Source organism: Orbicella faveolata, unplaced genomic scaffold (assembly GCF_042242905.1).
Source record: "Orbicella faveolata isolate gen_17 unplaced genomic scaffold, um_ofav_v1 contig_25, whole genome shotgun sequence".
Taxonomy (NCBI): Eukaryota; Metazoa; Cnidaria; class Anthozoa; order Scleractinia; family Merulinidae; genus Orbicella; species Orbicella faveolata.
The window spans coordinates 26,237,501-26,260,876 of NW_028301553.1; the positions used below are offsets into that span (position 1 = coordinate 26,237,501).

General features: G+C 39.2%; 3 protein-coding genes across 3 annotated transcripts in view; 1 reads left to right on the forward strand and 2 right to left on the reverse strand.

Moving 5' to 3' along the window:
- LOC110067692 (leucine-rich repeat and calponin homology domain-containing protein 1-like) overlaps positions 1 to 11,246 on the forward strand; it is a 26,221-nt gene extending 14,975 nt beyond the window's left edge. Inside the window, exons 10-20 of the mRNA XM_089293190.1 lie at positions 1,555 to 1,730; positions 2,014 to 2,124; positions 3,045 to 3,087; positions 3,360 to 3,458; positions 4,143 to 4,181; positions 4,828 to 4,923; positions 5,415 to 5,469; positions 6,623 to 6,723; positions 8,350 to 8,487; positions 8,906 to 8,983; positions 9,657 to 11,246. Of these exons, the coding sequence (XP_089149316.1) occupies positions 1,555 to 1,730; positions 2,014 to 2,124; positions 3,045 to 3,087; positions 3,360 to 3,458; positions 4,143 to 4,181; positions 4,828 to 4,923; positions 5,415 to 5,469; positions 6,623 to 6,723; positions 8,350 to 8,487; positions 8,906 to 8,983; positions 9,657 to 9,758 (1,038 nt within the window). The 3' untranslated portion in view covers positions 9,759 to 11,246. The remainder of the gene's footprint in view (positions 1 to 1,554; positions 1,731 to 2,013; positions 2,125 to 3,044; positions 3,088 to 3,359; positions 3,459 to 4,142; positions 4,182 to 4,827; positions 4,924 to 5,414; positions 5,470 to 6,622; positions 6,724 to 8,349; positions 8,488 to 8,905; positions 8,984 to 9,656) is intronic.
- A 3,348-nt stretch (positions 11,247 to 14,594) lies between these two features.
- LOC110068029 (QRFP-like peptide receptor) lies at positions 14,595 to 15,765 on the reverse strand. Its single transcript, XM_020775396.2, has one exon. It carries the CDS (start codon positions 15,710 to 15,712, stop codon positions 14,672 to 14,674), a length of 1,041 nt encoding a protein of 346 aa, XP_020631055.1. The 5' UTR covers positions 15,713 to 15,765; the 3' UTR covers positions 14,595 to 14,671.
- Positions 15,766 to 20,672: 4,907 nt separating this feature from the next.
- Positions 20,673 to 23,352, reverse strand: LOC110068040 (small ribosomal subunit protein eS25-like). The gene is made up of 3 exons (XM_089293191.1): positions 23,285 to 23,352; positions 21,699 to 21,779; positions 20,673 to 20,988 (listed from the first exon to the last, which is right to left on the reverse strand). Exons 1-3 carry the CDS (start codon positions 23,285 to 23,287, stop codon positions 20,713 to 20,715), a joined length of 360 nt encoding a protein of 119 aa, XP_089149317.1. The 5' UTR covers positions 23,288 to 23,352; the 3' UTR covers positions 20,673 to 20,712.
- Positions 23,353 to 23,376: the final 24 nt, after the last annotated feature.

A 23,376-nucleotide genomic window follows, 5' to 3' on the forward strand; every position in this document is an offset into this window, starting at 1 on the left:
TTGATGGCTGTTAATCATGATTGTGACAACAGTCTAAGGCAGCAGTTAATCAGAGATAGATATAAAGTACATTGTAAATACCAGATAATGTACAAGTGATATCAACTCTTTAATGTAAGCCCTTCTCCCCAGTTTTACCAAGATGACAACCAAGACAAATGTTCCTGTTAGGAACAGGAAAATAAATGATAAATGATCATGGAATTGTGTTGTGAGAATGATTGACTCTGGACAATGTTCTCATTTTGTGTGTGTGTGTTTTTCCAAAAAGCATTTAGAACATTAAGAAAGTCATTGATACAACCAAGTTTACTTTAATGATTGTTACACAAAGTGTTCTATACTATACACTCTCTTTCAAGCTTACAGCATTCCCTTCATATCATCTTGCTACAAGCCCAGGAATGTTAACATTACTTTAAAAAGGTACATCATTTTTTTCCCTGTTTAGAAAATAAATTCATGAAGGTTACCAAATTTTTTTAGGGAAAATTTTCTTCTCAAGTTGGTTTGATACCTGGGCCTGTTTTGAGCACTAACGGTTTCACTGTGTTCTTGGACAAGCCACTTCACTCTTGCCACGTCTCTCCCCTCTAAGGAGTAGAGCACTTGTACTGGAGAATTGTTAGTGCTGCCTGACAAAATGGTGAGGGAGGGGGGGGGGGGGGGGGAGGAAACTACTATGGTATATATATAGTGTCCCATCCATAGGGAGTACCATGTAACATCATAGTAGCCATGTTATGCCATGGATATGCGGGTCAGCACCTTAAAGCCACCAGGCTCAGAAAAGGCTTTGTTATACTTACTTGGGTTTGAACTACATGTGGAAGCAAACTTACTGGCAGCTCATTTGTAAGGCAAAGTTGTTGTATATGAGATCTGGAAGTCAAGCTGAGGAAGATCAATGATTGCAGTTGGATATCAACTGACTGTACCACCCCTTCTCCCATGTTATCATTACTTTTTGGGCAACTAGCTATTTCCTAGAACCAAACTCTGTTTCAATGATGGTATTGATAATGAGTTCAGTCCTATGGCCATTCAAATGACAGTTGTTGCACAGTACTCGTATGTGGTACGGTTTATTGGCTGTACAAGATGGTTTGAACTGAGACATCTGTGGATGAAACCCTTGTGCATGATCATTTGATTGAAGGCTGTTGTGAAGTATGCGGTTTGATATTTAAGTCATTCTTAACTTGAAAGAGTGTGTATAACACTCTGGTGTCATACCATTCAAAGGAGGTTTATGCTTGTCCCTTGTATGAATTTCAACCTTTTTCATGTTGCAATATTATTTGGGAAAGTCCTATCATAACTTTTAGAATTTTAGCACAAGTTGTGTTTTGTGTTATCTTTTTATCGCCATCCATGTCACTGTCTAAACGCTGTGTCACTTGTCAGAATTTAACCCTTACAGTGCCTCTTGAAATGAAAGCTTTTGAACAGATTTTCTGAGCAGTACTGTTTATTACGCCTTGCAAGGTGTTTTTTTTTTTTAAATTGATGTCATTTGCTAATTCTGTTACTGGTGTTCTATTTTTTGACTAGGAATTCCTACAAATTGAAGCTGAGCAACGGCGAAAGAAGGAAGAGGAAGAAAGACAGGTAGAGGAACGGAGAAGTGCTGCCAAGAAACTCCAATCACAACATGAAGAATTACAAAGAGAAAGACAAGCAGAGGTCAGAAGAAAAATGGAAACTAAGAATGGAACTTCTGATCCGAGGTGAGAGTTAGCTTTTTTTACCATTAATAATACTATTGTAGTGTTGCTTTGCAGAAACCTTTGCAGTACAATTTGTGGCAGTGACCAAGTCACAAGTCTGACACAAGACTGCCAAAGAGTTCTAATAAATTACTTAATATTATTATAAGTCACCATTAGGAATGACTATAACTTAAGGAGAACGTTGATTTTTACTGTTGTGGCCAATAGAGAGGCCTAGGATTTACAAAAGAAGATGCAGTAAAGCTAGTTATTAAACATGTATTACTGTTTTTGTCTGTAGAAGACTGGCTTCCTCTTCATTTGGCGGTAGAGACGGTGCAAAAACCGCTCTTCCAAAGCGTCCACCGACTTATAAAGTATTAACCCGTTCAGGCTCAGCAAAAGAACCAAGGTAAGGAAATGATTAATAATTATTGGACGAGGTTGAGCAAAATATCGTGATTTGTCAGTGGCGCGAGCAGATCAATTATTTGCTGGAGCCGAAGGCTGAGGTAAATAATTGATTCGTGAGACAGTGACAAATCACGATATTTTGTGATAACTGAGTTCAATAATTGTTTTATCATTGGATCACTAAGTTTGTTTTCCAATTTGACAGCTCAGGGAAGCGATCTGCCATTTTCCCCCTTGAGAACGTAGTTTTAATTACGCATGAGCAGAACATTATTTGCAGCAAAACACGTTTACACGGTACTACGCATGAGCAGACCATTATTTGTAAGCAGACGCAGGTCACGTGGTGGGCTCTCGGCCAATGAAAAGGAAGAAAAAATGCATCAAATGATCATAAAACTTGTTTTGTTCCTTTTTAACTTGTATTCAACCTATAGTGTAGGATGAGTGGCCCAGGCTTATTGCAAACATGCTGTTCTCTCATACAGGAAATGTAGTGGCCTTAGGGTAGTGCAGGGGACTCCAAGGTTGAGTCCTCACCCAAGGTTATCATGATGTGTTGGCTTTGCTCATGCAGTTATCAGTGAACTTAAAGGGCAACCTGAATAAATACTGTGGGCATACCAACAGTTAAGGGGCACTAGGCCTGTTAGATTTACTACCAGATCCATCAGGTTACCTGTTACCTATCTCTTTTGTGACTTAGGTGTTACAAGAGTCCTCACCAGACCCACTGTACTCATATGAAAGTGCATTCTCAGGGTTAAACAGTTGAATATTGTTGTATAGCTAACTAATGATAATAAATAATAAGAATGCATGAATTTATAAAGTGCTCATTTCCAAAGCTCAGTGGCGCTTTAATAACTTGGTAATAACTACGTGTATAAACTGATTAATGTTTGATTGACATTGTAGTTCCCCTGAGATGGAATCTCCTGATGTAGCATGGAGTAGACAGGTAATTTATGATCCTGCTTATGATTACAGTGTAATGTTTCTTTAGCAAGAAATTCTGCTAAATTCCTACAACCTTGTACATTTACTGGAAAACAACTGGAAATAAAAGAAATTTCTCCTAAGAGAACGTACTCCCCTAAAATATGGCACAACAACAACTTGAATATTGTCTTGATGAACTACTAAATTCTCATAACTAAAACAGTTTGGATTAGTTATCTTTTAATCTTGGGGCCAGAAGAGTTTAACACTTGTCCTACGATTTTTGTCCAGGAGGAAGAACTCAGAGCACGAAAAAGAGAGGCACTTATGCAACAAAGCAGACGAGAAGCTCAACTTTCCAGATTAAGATTTGAAGAAGAACGACTCAAGGTCAGTAAGAGATTCCTTGAATAATTTTACTGTTAATGTTTACCTAGAAAGCGTAGTAAGTTATTATACTTCAGGCACTCGATGCCTTCTCGTTGACAGAATGCCTAACATTTGACCTCAAAAATTCTGTACTGATGATATAGCTCTATAAAGATATGTAAAACCAATATAAACAGTAAAAGACACCACACACGAACTTTGTTGAGGTATGTTATCAGTATGGACTGACAGCTCTAAATCTGTCCTAGGTTAATAGGGAGCTTTAGAAAACCACGACGGCAACGGCAACGTCGCTAAACAGAAGGTTTAATGAGGAGAACAATGGCTGTGCACGTGCATTATAATTCTTGGTACATGTCTTTGCCGTCCTCTGCAAAACAACAACGTGTAATGACCAAATTCTTTGTTGTCTAGGGACCATGAACCACGACGACCAGTTTTTTAAAATTTTTATTTCGAATTTATCGCTGTGTGCTAGATTCAGTTTCGTGATAACTTTGACAGTGATAAACAAAGTAAATGACTTCAGGGTACCGCAAGATTCGTAAGTGAAATATCAAATCATTTTTTAATCGACGTTGTCCTCGGCTTCGCCGTCGTGGTCTCTTAAGCTCCCTAATATTTTCGGGTTTGTCGATGTTAGATTTGTGTAGGTATTGATCTGGTTTTCCAATTTTCTCGTAGCATTCTTCCAACCTTTCTAGAGATGGCTCCAGTAAAGTGGTAAGCTATTGACTTTCCCAAAATACATTTTTCCGCCCGATATTTCAAATTCACTACCCTGCTAGCAAAGGTTTCTTTCTGGCAATTCTTTTAGCATGTGCGAAGTCGTTCGCGTCTCTTGTATTTCGCGTAGTCGAGCCGACTATGCGAAATACAAGAGACGCGAACGACTTTGTACATGCTAAAAGGCTTGCCAGAAAGAAACCTCTGCTAGCAGGGTACAAATTCACTGGATGACAATGATTGTGCTTAGCAAAATGTATATTTCAGTTAAGTTACCGTCTTCGTTTCCCTATTACTCCCTCTTCGTAAATTGAAAGTTATTTTTCCAAACAGGAGCAAACGTTTTCAGATTAGTTATAGCAGAGATTGCTATAGTGGAGTTCGTAACAAGTATGATGTGTGATTTCAAAAGGTCATTTCCAGGAAATGTTATATTCAGTTTGTTTGTTTTATACAGATGACTTTCTGACATGTTCGTACAAGTCTGTTTGATGTGATGAAGCTGCAATAAAACGCCCAACCCGCAGAATTGCCCATGCATTTCGATCGATGGCTATGGCTTCTCAATCAACACCGGAAATATCTGTAGTGAATGGTGTCTGCACTGTCAAGTGTAACTGTATTATTTTCTTCCTTTTTGTAGAGATTTAGTGGCAAAGGTGGTGCAGCTGTTTCGTTTAATGGCAGTGAATCTTCTCCACAGACGGACGCCAATGCTCAAGACAGAGAGGCATGGGAGGTAGGAAGCTATAGAAAGCCAGGTTGGACTCTGGGTTCAAGTCCTGGCGGGGGTCAATTTGGAAGGGCCTGGGGTGGAATTACAAGCATGATAGGAGACGGGGACTGGGATTTGGGATTTGAGCGAAATGTGATAACCTTGCCCCTCCTTTAGGCCCCTGACTGTGTTGTGTTCTTTACTCTTACAGTATCTCTCCCCCATCCTGGGCCCAGCTGCTCAAAGGTGAATAAGTTTATGCACCCAATGAAGCGCTATTGAGCAGATAGTGATTTATCCCGCGAATAGCATTATCCATCCGCAAAAATACCGAAACCAGTAGGAAAAAAAAAAATGGATATCGTAAAGTCGTTATAACAATCAGGGAAATTATTGCGTTTTCTTGGTCTTTGGAAAGTAAATATTTCGACTGACAGTTTGGATAATGGGAGGGTTTTTTTTTTAACTTGAATGTACTCTCGACTTTGTAATGAAAGACTTGTTTATCTTTTCAGGAATCAGTTTTCCCAAACATTCACACGAGACAAAAAGCGGCCCAAGTTCGTTCTTGTAAGTGTAAGGCTCACTTCGTAAAGCCTGGTTCTCATATGCCGCCGACATACCTGGGACATAGCCGCCGGCACGGCCTGGGACACCGTTACGGTATATGTGAACATTTATCGCCGAAACATAATCTGTCCCAGGCATTGACCGCCGGCTTGCCTGCGAAGTTGAGCTGAGTTCAACTTCGCACGCAAGCCGGCGGCTGTCGGCGGTTGTCGGCGATGAAAATATTTTATGTGAACATCATCTGCGGACGCAACGTACTCCAGTAAGACGATTCGATCCATATTTACGGGTAAAATTGTTGAAACTTGAGCAATTCGATTTGCATTTCGCGCAAATTTGAGTACGTCGGCGATCCATCGCAGATGCGCCGGGAACCCACTGGGACAGATCGCTGAACGTTGTCAATTGCAACCGGCGACTTCGTCGCAGGTACGTCGGCGGGATATGAGAACCAGGCTTAATACTGTAGGCTAGGATTGTCCCTGGCTTTCTGGATTTTAGCGCCAGTTACCTCTGCGAACTTTAAAACTGCTTTTCTCCACGGTGTTCAGTGATAACAAGTATCTTTAAAATTGTTAAATCCTCCACCGAACTTCGCCGGAAGGAACGGAAAGTGAACTCGAGAGAGCGGCAGAATTCGAGCCTAGTGCTGTGACAGTGAAATCTGTACAAGAGTTTTGAGGACCAGACTCATTATTAGTAGTCTATGAGACGTAAAACACGCAAGACTTTAGAGATAGCATCCATCTTACCCTTGTCTCTAGTATTTATGGCTTATGGCCGTTCGAATTAGAGTTTTCCTCATTTTAGCCGTGCCAAAATTTGGCCGAGGGCAAAAAACATAAGGGAAGGGGATGAGCAGAGAAAAGAACAATCTTCACTGACCAGATGCATACAGCAGTTGAAGGTACTTTTGTGCTCGCCTCGATTTTCAGCCATCCAAAATGCGTGAATGCTTCCAACGCAGGCTGGTTAGAATATAGCTTCGCCATTTTCTTGTACAGAATGCGCTTTTGAATTTTTCCGCGAACAGGCTCGCATTTGGGTCCACTTCAACTCGCGGCTCATTTTCGCGGGTTTGATTCTCACAAGTGACGCCCCAAACGTGACGTTATGTCGAATTTAAATCATATGTCTTTTAATTTTCTTTCAGTACCAGCGTCCTTCAGAGATAAAGCAAATCCAAATTTCACCATAAAACGGATGTACGACAGTGCTAGGGAAGAGTTTGAACAACTGGAAAGACTCAGAGAGGTTTGTTGTGTACCGCGTTGGCAGTAAAACAAGAAGCTTAACGAAGCTTACAATTCGATGCGCTCTATCTCGATATCTAGGATCTCTTTGTTAGAAACGTTAGGTTGCTTAAAGAAGCTCCGTCATGGTTTGTGTATCTTCAAAAGTTGAGCCTAAATTTTTCAAGTTCTTCATTTGAAATCCGTGTTTATCTTCTCCATCTTTAACCATCCTTGTTTGTTTATTGTATATTATCTCTTTGGTGTTTTTCTATCTTAGTAAACTATCATTTTCAGAATTCCGTCAGTTTAAAGGTAATTTTGTACATGGCCAAAATAACTCAAAATGCTGTGACTGAGCCCCTTTAAGCACACGAGTGTCTGAGCCACAGGCGTCAATCAAAAGCTTATGTTTTTGCTTTTCTTGCGTTCACGTCCGTCTCTCAAACCCGTCTGTACTTAATCTCTTTAACAATAAGATTATGAGTTCGAGATTTCTATCGCGCGATAGTTGACGAGGGCGCAGCCCGAGTCAACTCTCACGCATAAAAATCGAGAGCGAATAATCTAATTGTTTTAGTATAAATCTAGTAGTCGTTCAAAACTTTATCAAAATCCTCTTCACAGACACTTCGAAAACGCCAAGAAGCGGCCGTCATTTCGTTAACAAGGGCACACTGCTACGCTACTCATTATCTATCACAGAATAGATCGTGAATAGCGTAGCCAATCAGAGAATGGCATTCGTGATAGAACGCTGGTAGATTTATACTAAAACAGAATAGATAGTGGGTAGCGTAGCCAATCAGAGCACGGCATTCGTGATAGAACGCTAGTAGATTTATACTATATATTATTAGCTTCTTACCTCCCGGGGCTGGGTTGTTCGAAAGCTGATTAACGCTAACCCAGGATTAAAAGTTAAAACCGAAATATTAATTTTTCTTGTATAAAAATATTTTTCAGTGCTTATATTATGTGTAGTATGAGCTTTTTCAAACTTGATACTGAGGGACAAATAACATAGACAGAACCTCACCGAAAAGTTACAAAACTGAAACAAAATTCTCGCTAATCCTGGGTGAGCTTAATTCGGGCATTGAACAACCCGTCCCAGGTGTATTTTGTTTATTTGAGATATGCGTCAATCCCTTACATTGAACTTGTAATATTTCACGGCGTGAAAATTTCCACTGACTGGCCTTCCTCCCCTCCATTTAGCCTTTCACCTCAAACCTCCGCTCCTTACTATCACGCTCTTATGAGTGAGACATGAGACGTGAGATCCCCATGTATTTTTTCCCGATTGGTTCAAATCTGGGTAGTTAAACAAACACGAACAGCAAAGCTGAGAGGTAAATCTCTGTAATGCTGAGTCTATTCTGGAAATTTTCAACTCAGCTCGTCTTTTTTTTAAAGATCTTAAATCTGGGATATCCTTCTCGGGAGTGATATCATATTGAACTTCTCAATATTATATAAGTTAGGTTAGCACCCATACCACTATTACGTGTGACATTGTAAATTCTTCTTCTCGTCTAACTCTGGGGTGAAATAAAGTTTTCTTGTTGTCGTTGTGGTTGTTGTGCCAGTCGTGTACACAATATCATTCCCAACAAGTTGTTTTCTTTTTTCTCTTTCATCGTAGGGTATCGAAAGTCGTCTTAAGGTGTCATTACCAGATGATCTGCCGGCATCACTCTCCGACGGTGTTGTGTTGTGCCATCTTATTAATCACATCAGGAAAGGACTGATTCCCAGCATTCATATTCCGTCGGCAGGAGTGGTGAGAATAGACAAGAATCATTCATCATATATTGCAGATTCTCAAACTGATTGGCTAACAGATCAACTGTAGTGATGTACTGTTCGGAATTTTGTCATAATTATCTGATTATGCTGAAATATAGATGATTTGTTAAGCTGTTAAGTAGAAATAACGCGCGATATTTATAGCTACGAATTTTGTCGAGTTAGTCAGTGAATATTTGCCGTGGAAACCCGAAGCCCAGGTGCAATACATAACTTGTTTTTTGAAAATCTTCAATCAGTTGGATAGTAACACAGCATTGACATCGAAATACAGCGATACTTCACAAAGATACTTCGCAAAGGCGATACTTCAAGTTTTCGTAGAGCTGTACTGTATGTGCTTTTATTTTGGACACTTATTCAGTGATTGATCACTTTTGTTTGCCTTACAGCCCAAACTTACCATGCCGAAATGTCAGAAAAACGTGGATTATTTTCTTGAGGCTTGTAGAAAGCTAGGCGTGAACAAGGTATGCCGGCTGTACATTGACTGTTTACACAGGATAATGCTAGAAATTTAACAGTTAACTATGCTGATTTCTTTTCTTAATACACTTTATAGTAGGTCATTTACGAACTATCTTAAGCCTCTTTCTCAAAGCGAGTCCTGGTACCCATTGGTGCCCATCCTCTCATATGAAAATGAGATTTCATTCATATGCAAATTAAACTCGTTTTCATATGAATGGTTGTGCACCGGGCCTCACTTTGATAGAGAGGCTTAGGTCAACTCGGACACGGGCTATGAGATAGAATTCTGAACGCGGTCTTATAGGCAATAGTGTTGGGGTACAAAACTTGGGAAAACCGTTTTCTTTTTTTTATTAAAATATATATATATATTTTTGTAGTTGCAGATAAAGCAGATAAAGCGCATTGTAGATGAAAAATATAGAAAACACGCACCACCTTCAGCTGGTGCTTTCTAAATTTTTCTCGTGACCTCAAATAGGCCATATTCGTATTCTCGGTTTTGGAGTGGAACTAGCTTGCAAAAGAGATTATTTTCATTGGCATTTGAAAAGACTCCGCGCATTAACCTAGTTGCAAGCTAGTTTCAGTCCAATACCGGGAATACGAATATGGCCTATTTCTACCGTGTTTTATTGTTCGAAAAACTGATTTTATTTTGTTATTTTGTAGGAGAAACTCTGTACGCCATCCGATATTCTGGAGGAGAAAAGTCCATTACGTGTGTGCCAGACGGTAGAATCATTACTAGAGCACGTTGACGGAGGCGTATAACACAGAAAGTATACACAGTAAAATAACAAGTGTCATGATTCCAAATCTTTAACGTCAAGGCGATTTATCCATTGATTGCCGCAAAAAATATATTTAAAAGACGAAAAGTAAAATCTTCCTTTGGTTCTTGCTGAAAATAGGACAAATACATTATTGATACATGTACAAAGAAATATGATCTGGTTTAGGTTAGGAGGAATGCAGTTTAGCGTAAAACGTGCAGTGTTGACCAACATTTCATCACGTTATAGTAGAAACGAATGTGGACTGGAGATTCCCTTGATTTCTTTTTTATAGGTACTCTCATCAAAGTATTGAATTGTTTTGCTCCATTCCGTGCCTGCAAAATGTGCTGTACAGCAGTTTTGAAACTTTAGGTAGTCCTCAGTCTAGGAGACTGGGTTCTAGAGAGTGGGTCTCCCACGTCCAGGAGATTGGTTTCTAGTGGCTACTAAGTCAAACAGTGGAACTAAAAAGTCCCTTGGATAAATCATTGAGAATTAATTACGTCTATGTTATATGACACTTATGATTATTACTTTTTATCTAAACTGAGTAGCATACACGCACCATGTCCATTTTGTGGGAGGGAAAAATGATAAGCTTGACCTCTGCGCAATCTAAGTCTGCCCGTGGAAATAGAATAGAAGATACTTATCAAAAACTGCCCCGTATATGCCTTTTATTTTCGAGAACCTTTGTTTAAAGTAGTTTTCTGATTAAAATAAGCACTTCAGTCTCTGACAGAACTACGAAAATCTCAAATCTAAATATTGAAAAGGTATGGCATGATTAGATTAATTCCATGAAATTTGAACCCGCTGTGAATACACTTTTTGTGTCACGCGGGTTGAAACACTGAATGTATTAAATACAATAATAAATCTCGTGAAGGATTATCAAACTTAATTTTGTAGTAAATGTGAAAACGGCACAAAAAATATCACCCCAGAATAAAATGCTTTTCTGAAATACGAATCGCGTACGTTTTAAATGAAGAAGCAAAAATCCAGGGTGTAAAATGGCCGCGTCTCAATTTTCGTACGTACATTTTTACCACTCGTCGATTAGCGATGAGTTGGGGACTGCTTGCAGTCTAGTAAGCAGGGCTTTCCCTGCTATCACGTGACGTCGCAATTATTACCGCTGACCAGCTCAATTCCAGGACCTTAGTTGTGCTTATCTCGCGGTACAAGTAGCCAGTTGAGGTCTGGACAGTGGAATGTCTTTCACCAAGATTTTTCTATAAACAAAGAGATGGCCATAGCAGAAAGAATTATCGTTGCTGAATATTCTTGTATTACTTTAAATTTAAATACTGGACAACTCTGAACTATTGTTAACTCCTATTAAAAATGTGTTTCTTTGAATAATGATAGCAATCCAAGCCATCAGTGTAAATTTTTTTTCTAAATTTTGATAATAATTATTTGATTATTCAGACAGACACTTACGACAATAAAACTCAGGTTTCAGCCTCTCTTTTTAGCTGTGTTTATCGTTTTTTGTTTGTTTTGTTTTTGTTTTTTCCTTTTTTTTTTTGTTAATGTTTCATATATTAGCAAACTGGTCCTGGTCTAAAACGAAAAGAGCATTCTTTTTTTTTGAAGTGGATAAAAGTAACTACATATTTATTGATAAATTCAGAGTCACTCGATATACATGAGCAAGACTTCCGTGATATTTTCTCAGCAAAAGTTCTCATTTGTTATCGTGATAACTTCGGACATCTTTCCTTTTGCTTATGACGGAAACGAAGGATACCGTGAAAACCCGCTGTAAAAACTTATTCGTTTAAGAACCTCCAAAAATATGCCATTTTAATCAGCAAAAAAAAAATCTAAAAACTGTTTAGCTAAGCAAGATCAAGCAGGTTCTTATGTGTATGTGGGTTACAGTTAATTAGGATAAATATTTTAACCAAGAAGTTTGACTATGATATTGCAAATCTATATTACAAGCAAACACATAGTACAGTTGTGTATATATTGAAGACCAAATCCAAGTTTATTTATTTTTCTTGTAATCAACAACTACAGGAACCGACAACTATACCTCCTTTATAGACATTTAGAACCTAATTAAGAATCTACTTAGCCTAAATTGCCCAAAGTACAAGAACCTATTTTGCCAGACTTCAAAGAATGTCGTCTCTCACACCGGGTTTCTACTGTATTTAGACGGTTCTCCAAGTTTCAGCCACATTCATGCAGTACTTCCTTCAGCTATCGCGCTACTACAACCTTGTAACGTCAATCTGTTTTGTCCTGGACTCCTGGATTGTACTCAAATGCCCGCCGTAGGTGTAGGTGACGAGAAGGGGGAGGGGAGGGAAGGGGGTCGTTCCCCACCCGGTCCAGCTGAGGGTGTATACTTGATACAGTCATTACAGGGTGTCCCTTAGAAAACGGGTCGTTATGGAACATGTTTTTTATATGGCAGACACCATTTTAATGAATGTTGCATAATTAAGAATATAACGCAAACAGCGGTGATAAACGTTGCATTCCAAGGTAGTTTAATACAGAACTTGACGTTTCGAATGCTAGTCAACATACATTTTCAAAAATGACCGTTACAAATTCCTAATCAAGCTACAATGCACTAAGAACAAGAGTTTATACGATAATGTTGCTGCATGTTACTGCATCAATCACTGGCGCATAAGACATCAACACTGGACTCCTCCATTTCTGTCGGTCCTTAGCAAGCTGTGCGGCCTGCTCCAGTTAAGGTCTAGGGCCTGAAGTTCGGCCTCTGTAGTCCTCCTCCAGGTGGATTTGGGAAGGCCTCTCTTCCTCTTAGCCTCTGGTGTCCCTTCCGAGATGTCATGGTTTCTCTACAGAGCACGTGAGCGATCCAACGCCATCTTCGTCTTACAAGAACAATTCCCAAATCCTCCTGCTCTGTCAGTTTGAAGAGCCCATTGTTGGAGAATTTTCTTGGCCAAAAGATATGTAATATTTTAAATTAAACTGATCTGTTTATGTTCACCTGTTTCATTTCAGGTAGAAAATTGATCGAAGCATTTAACTTAGTCGCAAATTGTAGTTCAAGGTTCAAATTGGAGAAATAATTCTGCCAACACAACATGAGACGTGAGACAGGTCAAGCAATGACGTGATCTTACATACAAACATGTCAGCTATCATACAACTAGTGCTAGCAACCAAGAAGACAATTGAATGATTATAGATTAGGTTGGTCTACAATTAACTTATTACTTCTGTAAAATAATTTTTCTTAATCGGGGTTTAGTAATCATTATCGTAGGCTGAAATGAGACAATGTTACAGCGTCCTCCCCTCCCTTGCCATTCTCCCTTGTGAACAGACTGATGTTCAAAATACAGCTTTTAGCACTCGCCTTGTCACAGAATGTTTTCTAGATCGGCATTTACATTGTATTTATATCGCAGGAGTTCAGTTCCATAGCGATTTTACTGTACCTTTGGTTGGCATGGGCTGAAGAATATTGTTCCTCAAACTGCGGTCGCTTTTCCTTATCCATACTAGACAATGTTCAGCCGCGTTTTGCAGCCCTATTCTACTGAGACTAGACTACAGTAATCCCTAACCTATCTCAGACTTGCTATTTTCAACAAACAAACTATCATTATTGCAATCAGCTTTCATTTATGCAATGTTCCTTAAATTTCACGCGTCTGTTCATAGACTGGCGTAGGAAACTTGGAAATTATCCATGCCATTGCCAGTTCCCGGTAAATCATACCCTATTGTAGGTCAAAACATTCTAATTTCTGTACCCTGTTCCGGAAAAATCTGCTGGAAACCCATACCCTTCACCCTAGCACATGCTCATTTATGTAATTGAGATATGGGTGTGCGGAGGGTGTACCCTCAGGGCGTGCAAGGGATTTGTTAGTTGAGATATCTGTTACCCAGCGAAGTCCTTATTGGCGGGGAAACCCAGGGACTCCCCGCAATCAAGATAACCCTAGGTCGAAAACTGGGTATTTCCCGTAGGTAGTACTGGCTGATTAAAAGTTGTTCGATGCTTGGGTCAATTAATTTCCTACTCCCCGTCAGGGGAGGTGTAGTTATGGCCCATTACGGAATCGTACCCGTTCGTACATTTCCCTTTCCCCCGCCACTCTGTCGGATGTGTGAATTAGACAGTGGCGGATCTAGGGGAGGGGCCCGGGGACCCCCGCCCCCCCCCCCCCCCTTCACCTTATTTTGGGTAAAAAAAATCGCAGAAGGAAGAAAAGCCGGCAGGGCAAGCAAAACAAAAAAACTGACCCCCCCCCCCCTCCCCCCCTCTCAGCTCAAGGTCTGGATCCGCCACTGAAATATGCCGCGAAAACAGACCCCAAGTTTGTTTAGTAAGTGGTAAATTAGTTTTATGTACCTGCTGGCTGGGAATTCCATACTTTATGTTAAAAAAAAGTTTCTTTCTTGGCTTCTTTGTAGCCATGATGGTCCCAGATTACTTTTGATCATTTGGGACCTTGTGTGCCCCCGTTTCTTCTCTAAGGGAGTTCGTTGTAAGAGGGTTCGTTATAATTCTAGCCTTTACATAAGAATGATTTGTAACTACAGTTCAGCTTGACTCTGAGCCCTATTCTGCCTTGACTGCAATCTACGGTCTCTGCCAAATAAAGTTTTGGTGTTATCGTCTGCGTATGAAATAATTATAATCAATTAAATTTGAGATACATGACAGTTTCACGGATCGGAACAAGCAGTGTCTATATTCTCTGTGTTTATTGTCATAACGTTATTAGAGAGCGAAGACCACGGAATAAAGTTAATTAACAGCCGCTGTTCTGTTCTCCTTTTCATATCGGGGTTCCCCTCCCCCCCACCCGCGCCCCCCTTCACCGTTCTCCGCGAAGAAAGTAGACGTGGTGGAAGAGATGGGTTGAGATGATATGACGGGATGGTAAATTGTCATAATCTTGTTTCCACATAGGTGGAGCTTTTCCTCAGTGTATTCTTAGGTATTCGAAACACTCGAAGACGGCGCATAAACGTGAAGCAAACACATGGATTGGCCAGGACGTGGCAAAACGAGAACAACATAGCAAATTGACGAAATGCTACAGAGCCAAGACTGCAGTCTGGAATAGAAGCTGGGAAGTAGAGTCTAAGAAACGTATTAACGAGAAAAGGTAGCCAGCAAGTAGCAAACGCCAGGACGATTACAGCGGACATTATCACAAGTTTTTTATTCCTTTGTGCCTGTCGCTGATTGGCGATGGAAGTACGGAAAGCCGCCATGTCGTCGCTTCTGAGTTTGACCAAGACGATAGTTTGCAGTGTGGCTACTGTTACTAAAGGTATAATCAGTACAGTGACTAGCAACATAGTATAGAACCACAGAGACGTTGACTCGTGATCGAAGGCCGGTTCCCAATTCGAGTTACAGATGGTTTCGCCGTTGCTTGTTGCTTCCAAACGGAAAGTATAGAAATATGGAGAGTGAATCGCCATCGCTAAGATCCAAGTACAAGAGATCTGAAGCCGTCGCGTTTTGACAGTCATTAGACGAAATCTTGTTGGATATACAATGGCCACCAATCGATCAGCGGCGATCAAAACCAGGGAGAACGTAGACACAGCAACTGAGGAGTCCGTTACGAAAGGGGCTATCTTACAGAAGAGTGATCCAATCCACCCACTGACTAGAAAAGTCGGCGAATCTCCGCGGATTTGAGTGACAATCTCACGAGGAAAGTGAACTGTGGAGAACAAGAGATCTGAAAAAGCTATGTTAGCTATAATACGGTTCATCTTGATATTCGATTTTAGAGTCGAGTAGATAAGGAGAGAGTTTCCTATTAGAGAAGAAAGCAAAAGAACACTGTAGATAGAAGCGTGGCTTATCGTGATAGCCTCAGCATCCGGGGACAGCGAGCAACTTCCACTTTGACTATCGCGCCCTTGAAATTCTTGTGTACCGTTTGTCGAGCTGTTGTTGGTGAACGCCATAATCGAAAACGGCAACCTGCAAATTTGAACAAGCTGGAGTGATCGGGGCGACAGTGCTGTAAAAATGTGCTGTTTGTAGATCGTTTCACTTGATTTGTAGTTTGATCACGGGCGACATGATTGACAAGTGATATTCAGAGTCTTGGAAATTAAATGGTTTTTTTTTCTTCTAAGTGGTGGAAAGTTGTGAACGTTTAAAATTGCACTCATTCAGTTTCTTTTAGAAATTGAAAGCAATTTTCATATCAGCAACGTCACGCTTCTTCAAGTGTAAAAGAAAACGTCAACGGTCTTTTGTAAAAAGTAGAATAGTAAGAGTGGTATTGAAGTGCATGGCATTGTTGTACTGAGTTACAGTACGTGTAACAAGTGGCCTGGTCTTGCTTCCTGTTTGGATAAGTGAAGTAGGAAAATAGCTTTCAAGAGCCCAATATCATTTTTAACTTTAGAATTTTACGCAACAATACAGTTAACTGAAGGAGAGACAAGCTGTGGCTCAAGATGTATAATCACGGTTTAACGTCGACAAATAATCTTCTTACCATAATGGATCTCTAGAAATATTACGACATTTTAAGCTCAAAGTTCATCTTATTCATACCTTTCGTCAAATACACAAAAGAACTGTGCCACGGATTTTAGCCAGATTTAGACATAAAAAGATGGCCAGCAAATTGAGTGAAATGTAACAAGTTACTTTAATACGGGAGGTAACAATTCAATAACAGCACAACGAATGAAAAAGCAGGAAGGTACTGATGGACAAAACTGAAAGAAGATTGAAACGGATTTCAATATGGGATTAATTTATGAAAAACTGTTAAGTTGTCTGAATTATAGAATTAAAGTTCATCTCGTTTGTTTGTCGCCTTTAATAATAACACCCGGGAAACATATTTGTTTGTAATGAAGACCACATGGTTTTGTCATCGTTTTGATCCACAGAAGTAATTTCTTCGCTATCATTAAGTTACATACCGAGTATTTGCCAAAACTTAATCAAATAGACTAGACTCAGCCGTGACACAGTCGTTTTAAAATGTTTTTCATTCACACCAGAGAAGAGAAAAAATAAAAATAAAAAAAAACAGAAGAGTAAAACAAATGTAAAGTTTCTCGAAACAAGAAGGAAGTGTGTAGCGGCCAAAGCAGCAGGAATTTTCGAGTTTTTGGGTAATTTCTTCGCTAACATTTAAGTTTCATAGCGAGTATTTGGTAAAACTTAATGAAAATAGAGTAAGCTCAACTATGACATTGTCTTTTTAAGATGTTTTTTCAGTGTACACCAAACACCAAAGAAAGAAAGAAACATAATAAGAAAATAACTGTAAGTTTTCCCTAAGAGAAGGAAATTAAATGTGTAGTGGCCAAAGGAGCAGAATTTTTCAAGCTGGCCACTACCAGAGTGAAGGCAATACAATAGACGAGAAGTGTAAACAAAGCCGTTCAAAAACTAATGCCGCGAAATTGTCCGCATTATTAAAGCGTCTGGCTGCCAAAGTGAAAAGCTTGTATATACATGTTTTTGACTTGATAAAAAGGACTCCATTTCATCTCAACTGGAATTGTCTCCCAAATTTTTGAAGCCAGTGCTTGAAATCTTGTGAAGCCAAGTTAATTTGATTTGGAAGTTTTAGTTAAGACTTTTTGAAGCAGTTAGGATAACAACAGAAAGAGCGGCAGGATTCCTGGTTCGAAGTCTTGTGTTTTATTTACGAGAGAGGAAATTTTTAATTTATAAAAGTTCTCAAGCTTCGTTCGTTTCTGTTTTAACAACTAGAACTTTCATTATGTGTTTTGAAATGTTTCTTTGCGCAAGCCAAAAATCCTAAGTTTTTGATATCCTTGACGGTTTTCTACTCGTAACAAAACGTTTTAGCTAAACGTATAGAATCTTGATAATATGGTTTTATTAGTTTCTATTCAAGGGATTATCTCCCTTGCTGACACTCAAACATAGCAACACAACTGATTTCGGAAATACGTCAGTAGCACTGAATTGCAATTTTTAAGTCAGTTTTCTATTTCTAACCTACTAAGTTTGCTTTTTCTTACGTGTAATCTTAATTTTAATTCAAGTCTGTTCTTATTATGTTCAATACGGGGAACTGAGTGTTTTCATGTCCTAAAACAACAAAGACCTGTATAACAAATATAAGCAAGTGATCAACTTGTACATTTTTTTCATAATAACTTCAAAGAATGTACGTCGTTGCAGCCAAGTTATGTCTCATCTTTGATGTCCGTAGAATTCTCTACCAAAGAGGATCCCTTGGTTCAAGGAACTCCCACTGAGACAGCGTCTACACTAAGCCGGAGAAATTTGAAAACGCAGCTTTATTTATACGTTAGCCTACCGTCCATACTAACCATTACGAAAACGGAGCTTTTCGAAAACGCTCGTCAAAAAGGAAGAGTTTGAAAACGCTGGCTTCGTGCTTCAATGTGAACGGAAAACATCTTGAGGACGGAGCTTTTCGAAAACCATGACATGACGATAATGGTGAGATTTTCCTGTCCGAGTTTTCCACAACCCCAAATCCAAAATGACCGGTTATTGATGCGTTTTCAAATTCCTCCGGCGTAGTGTGGACGGAAAACATTCGATGCTTTTTCAGAGTGAAACCTCCGTTTTCAAATTCCCCCGGTGCACTGTAAAAGGAGCTTAGAGACTTCCCTGCTCAGTACAGTTCGAGCGTTTGCTCAACCGAAAGTCACTTCCCAGCGGAAAAACTTAACGTCCCATTAGCGCAAATAATTCTTCCCAATTTTCAGTTGCCCGGAATGGCATTGCTACATATTTTGACTACAGCGTATGGCATATTGTCGACATCATACAAAAATGATTTTTTAAACAGACATTAGACTATCAGCGATCCACCTGTCAAAGATGCCTGTAGATTCAAAAAAGTCGCAAAACACCTTAATCCAAAACATACCCAAAACACATCAACAGACGAGAGAGAAAAAGTACTGAGAAATATAGTTTTTTGTTACAGTTCTTGACCTTGTACGAAGCATAAGAAGAAAACACTTCGCGAATGTAAATATCTTTAGCAATTGAAGCAATTTGGACGCACAAAACTGATCTTATCTTAAGCACTCTGTCGAAAAATACAATAAATAGATAGGTCGCCGTGCTCGCTTAAGAGATATGATGGGCCAATCTTACCTCATTTATGCGGACTAGCCACGTTATTTCATAGGTCCACGTTACATTTTGCGGTAGCTGGAAGCAGGGTTTTTTCTAAATAAATAATTGGAAAAAACTTGATAGGTAAAAAGTCTCGAGTTTATGGAACAATGTCTGATATATAATTTTTTGGAACAATTTCAAACGACATCGATTCAAAACTTTCCTCGAGTAGTTGTTTTCAACGGGTCGTAATTTGCAGCCTCGAGTAACGGTTTACATCTGCACGCTTTCAAACAATTTTTTTGGCTCTTTTTAAAACTTTTTTTTTACTTTAAGAGGATAATTTGTACACCATAACTATGTAATAAATGTAGGTCATCATGCTCGTTTAAGAGGAAACGAGCATTTATTTCGCTGTCGAGCTAGTCTCTTGATGTTGTGTATGTGCACGCGCTCGGGTGAAGACTCGTGAAGAAATTGGATAACTGGACTCGCTATTGCGTATAAGTTGGCGTAGCTTACTTCACTTTACTGTAAAAAGTACGACAAAATTGTTTTTTTGATGTTGTCGTAACATGTTAAGTTAGACACATAGTCACAGAGATTCAGACAGCCTTTATTCAACCTTTTACATGTATAAGGTAAGTTAATCTGTTTGTTAATAATGACTTTCCTCATTTGGCATTTTCATTCCTGCCAGCCGGGAATGTTTGTTCCGTACTACAAAATCGTGTTTTCTGAGCCACACTATATACCCCTCATCACCAAGCTTGACCAGTCAAGTTGCTAGACATTGGCTTTTTATTCTTCATTTTATGCAGTTTTAAGGTCTAAGACGTATTATGTCTTGTTGACCTTATGGACAGGTCTAACCCACGTGTAAAAAATAAAATATTGGATGGCAAAAAGAAAACTGGCCGTTCTTGTTTGTTCTTGGGTGTAGCAGGTTTTCTTGATTCCGTGAAAATTTAACTTTTTCTGCCTTGTTCCCTATTAATTCATTCCTTAGTTCCTCAATTTTCTTTCAAAGATCAAAAAAATGACCATGTTCCCCTGCTCCTCTAAACCCCTGAGTGCATGGCTAGCGAAGGGTCTCTATGCTAAGAGGCCCTCTAAATGAAGGGTGTGGCCAGGGTCGCCTGTCTCTCTAAGATGAGCGAGCATTGGTAAAAGACATCATTTGATTAGCTAGATTCTTGGGTCATGATTTTTGGTTTCCTTCACTTAAATATCCACTAGCTGATTTGTAACTAGATGCATTTCATAAGGAATTACAGAAACACTTTTCAGTAAAGTCCTCCATAACAAACCATGGATTCCACTTACAGCCATAATTTAACTTATTTCAAATTCTGTTAATTTAAATTAGACCTTTGCACCTTTGGGAATTTTCAGGAATGAAACCAGCACTAAAGAGTAATGAACAGCCAACTCCTCCTATGAGATATACCACCAAAGAATTGTGGTAATTATTTTCACCATCTTGGACTGGATATTAATTTTGTTTTGATAAATACAACTACCATGATTCCCTACAGGCAGGTCTCATAGAGGAAAAATCGCTGGCTAATCAATACGTGTGTCTCTAGAGTCACCTTTCCTTGTGTCAAGGCCTTGTTGACTAAGAGAGAGAAACTGTTCTGAGGACAAGAATGTGGCCAACCTTCATTAACAGCAGCTACTGAGAACAAAGAAGTCAAGCTTAAAGTAAGCTTTACTATTTTGGTCACAACCCATGAGGGAAATAACCAGTGATTATGGTCTTAAGAAGAACATTAAAAGACTAATGAAGCAGATGATTGACAAAAGAAAGCAAAGCAAGTGTCAATATGAAACTTGATTTATTTACTCCACATTATTCACATTACTGAGCAGCAGGTTCTTGGCCTTCACTGCCCTTTGTGGCTCTGGTGTAAATCAGCTGAGAGTGGTGTTTGGACACCTCTTTAATCAGGCCCTTGGAGAGAAGTTCCTGCAGTCCACGACGTGCTAGGGATCCCCGGATCTTCAGCCTTTCAGACACAACAGAGGGAGTGATCAGCCTGTAGCTGGGAACCTCTTTGTAAAGCTTGTCATAAGTGGCCTTGTCGAAGAGGACCAGATTGTTTAGCTTGTCTCGCACTTTTCCTTTGGACCACTTCTGTTGGTTTCAAGAGGAAAATTGATCATCAGTAATTTCAAATACAACCATGTAAAACCTTTAACTTTCAGAAGGGATCAACATTTGGTCTTGCCTTAAAGAATCAATAAACACAGATATCCAAATATATCACTTGAGAAAGTCTTGCCATGTGATGAACTGTTAAATTATGCTAAACTCCCCCCCCCCCCTAAAATACCCCTCCCCAATCTTAGCAAAAATAGACAAAGTAGAAGCTTACACAGAGGTTTAGCTCTTATTTCCATATTACAGGAGAAAGTCTTCAAAATTATAAAAGCCCCTTTACCGCCGGATTCATCTGTATTTTATGTCATATAAACTATTTCAGATATTTTTGATGCTCTGATGATTGTAAAATGATTCGTGTTTCAATGTGGTACTTAGAGTTTTAAGATGCAGTCTCAGGGGTTTCATGAAGGGCCAGGCACTGTGCAGATTGAATGACTGTGAAGATGATTTTGCCCGCCTGGTTTGACCATCTGGAGGAAAGTTTTTCTTATAAAAAGTTCATTTCAAAAATGTTTAGCCTGCCTGTAAAAACCAGTTGATCTCCTGCTGAAAATGTTAATGAAATGTTAATGAAATGTTAATGCAGATCTTAAAGCTTAACATTTACCTTCTAAATGGACACCCACTCACACACAATTGTCTTAAAACTACATGTAAGAGTAAAGAAAATGAAACTAGACCTTCTTCTTAGCTTTTCCACCACCACTAGATGGTTTGTCTTTCGGTTTGGAGGATGTCTGCTTTGTATCCTTCTTGGGAGGCTGTAGAATAAAACCTTGCGTCAGTATTGTCCTTTTATATAACTTAACCCTTAAATGGAATCTTGGCTAAAAAAGTTTTGTTCCAAATCACAACTTCATGTTTGTGCTACATTGCTACAGCGTTTTGAACTCAATAATCAAATATTGCATGAATCCAGAGATAAAAAAGTGCTGCTAATCATTTATAATTCATATTTCAAATAAATATCTAAAGTTCCAACTAGAAATCGTTTTCTGAAGACTCCACAGATCTCTCTGACCGCACAATGACATCATAGATTACTACAAAGTAAACATGGTGATGCCCTTGTAATTTAACCTGAAAACCAAACACTTTGTATATGGATCACTTACAGAGATACCAACTTAAAATCCTAAGGTCAGTTACAGAGAACCATAAGGTATCCTTTGAAATGTTAACTGCTTTAGAGCCAAGAATTCCTTTAAATTTTAACAAGACACCCACACTACTTGGCTAAAATAGGATGCTTCATCAGGGCATAAACACAAAAATGCATGTTTCACCTGCGTGAAATTTACATCAAAGGGTATATACGATAACAAGATAAGTATTATGTGGTGCTTAAAAGTGTGATCATTTGAAAACCCTTGAGAAATGTAAATAACGCTGTTCAACAGCTTGTCTTTTTTAAGTTTCTCTCATGTTCTCAAATACATGGAGCAACTTCAGAATACCCGGCCACTTTATTTACATGTGTCGGTGGGCTTTGAAGAACGAGGTATATGACAATAGTTGCTATTCTTATTCAATGAGATGCTAATAAGTGGCCAGCTATTCTGGAGTTTAGCCAAATACATATTGTTTTCATGACAGTAGAAAGCATGGTTTGACGAAAGTGGTCTTCCATAATAGTGCTCCCAAACAATAGCCAGAGTAAAGTGTATGCATCAGCTGTGAGATTTCTAAGGAGAAGTGTGCATGTGAATAGCATACAAAAACATGTTCATTATTACTAGCAAAACCCAGACCATTAAAACGAAAACATACGATACAACAACCTCAGCGTTTACCAGTGTTAGCAACCATGTATCTCATGAAAAGAACTACGTAGATTTGTACTATTTTGCAAAGCTGTTTAATAAAACCTATGACTTATTTTCACCGTCAATCATAACGATTTCATGCATTCGTCTTTCACTGGACTCAAACACTGAACGTACAAGTTTCAGGGTGCAAAGCAAGAATCACATTGGTTATCATGACTGGTCAGGCGCTACGCATTAGTATTATTTGGCCCTTAGATGTTTTGGAAAACACGATCGCAACGAACCCATCAGACGAGCATTTTACTTCTGTAATTTTCAAAATTTCACGTGCTGCGGAATATATTGCTATGTTTTAATATGAAAGTGCACTCGTTAAGCCATTTTGACAGCGTCTTTGCCTTTGTGAACTCCTAACACAACATTATGCTCACACAGTCGGTAGTACTAGGCTTTAGGTAGCCTAAGAAACTAGAATTTAAGAAGACGAGTTTACCAACCATGATTCCCAGTTACAGCAAAATGGAAGAGAAAGAACACACATGCGAGCGGCATAAATTGCTTCAGGGGGGTCAATACATTGAGTGGAAAG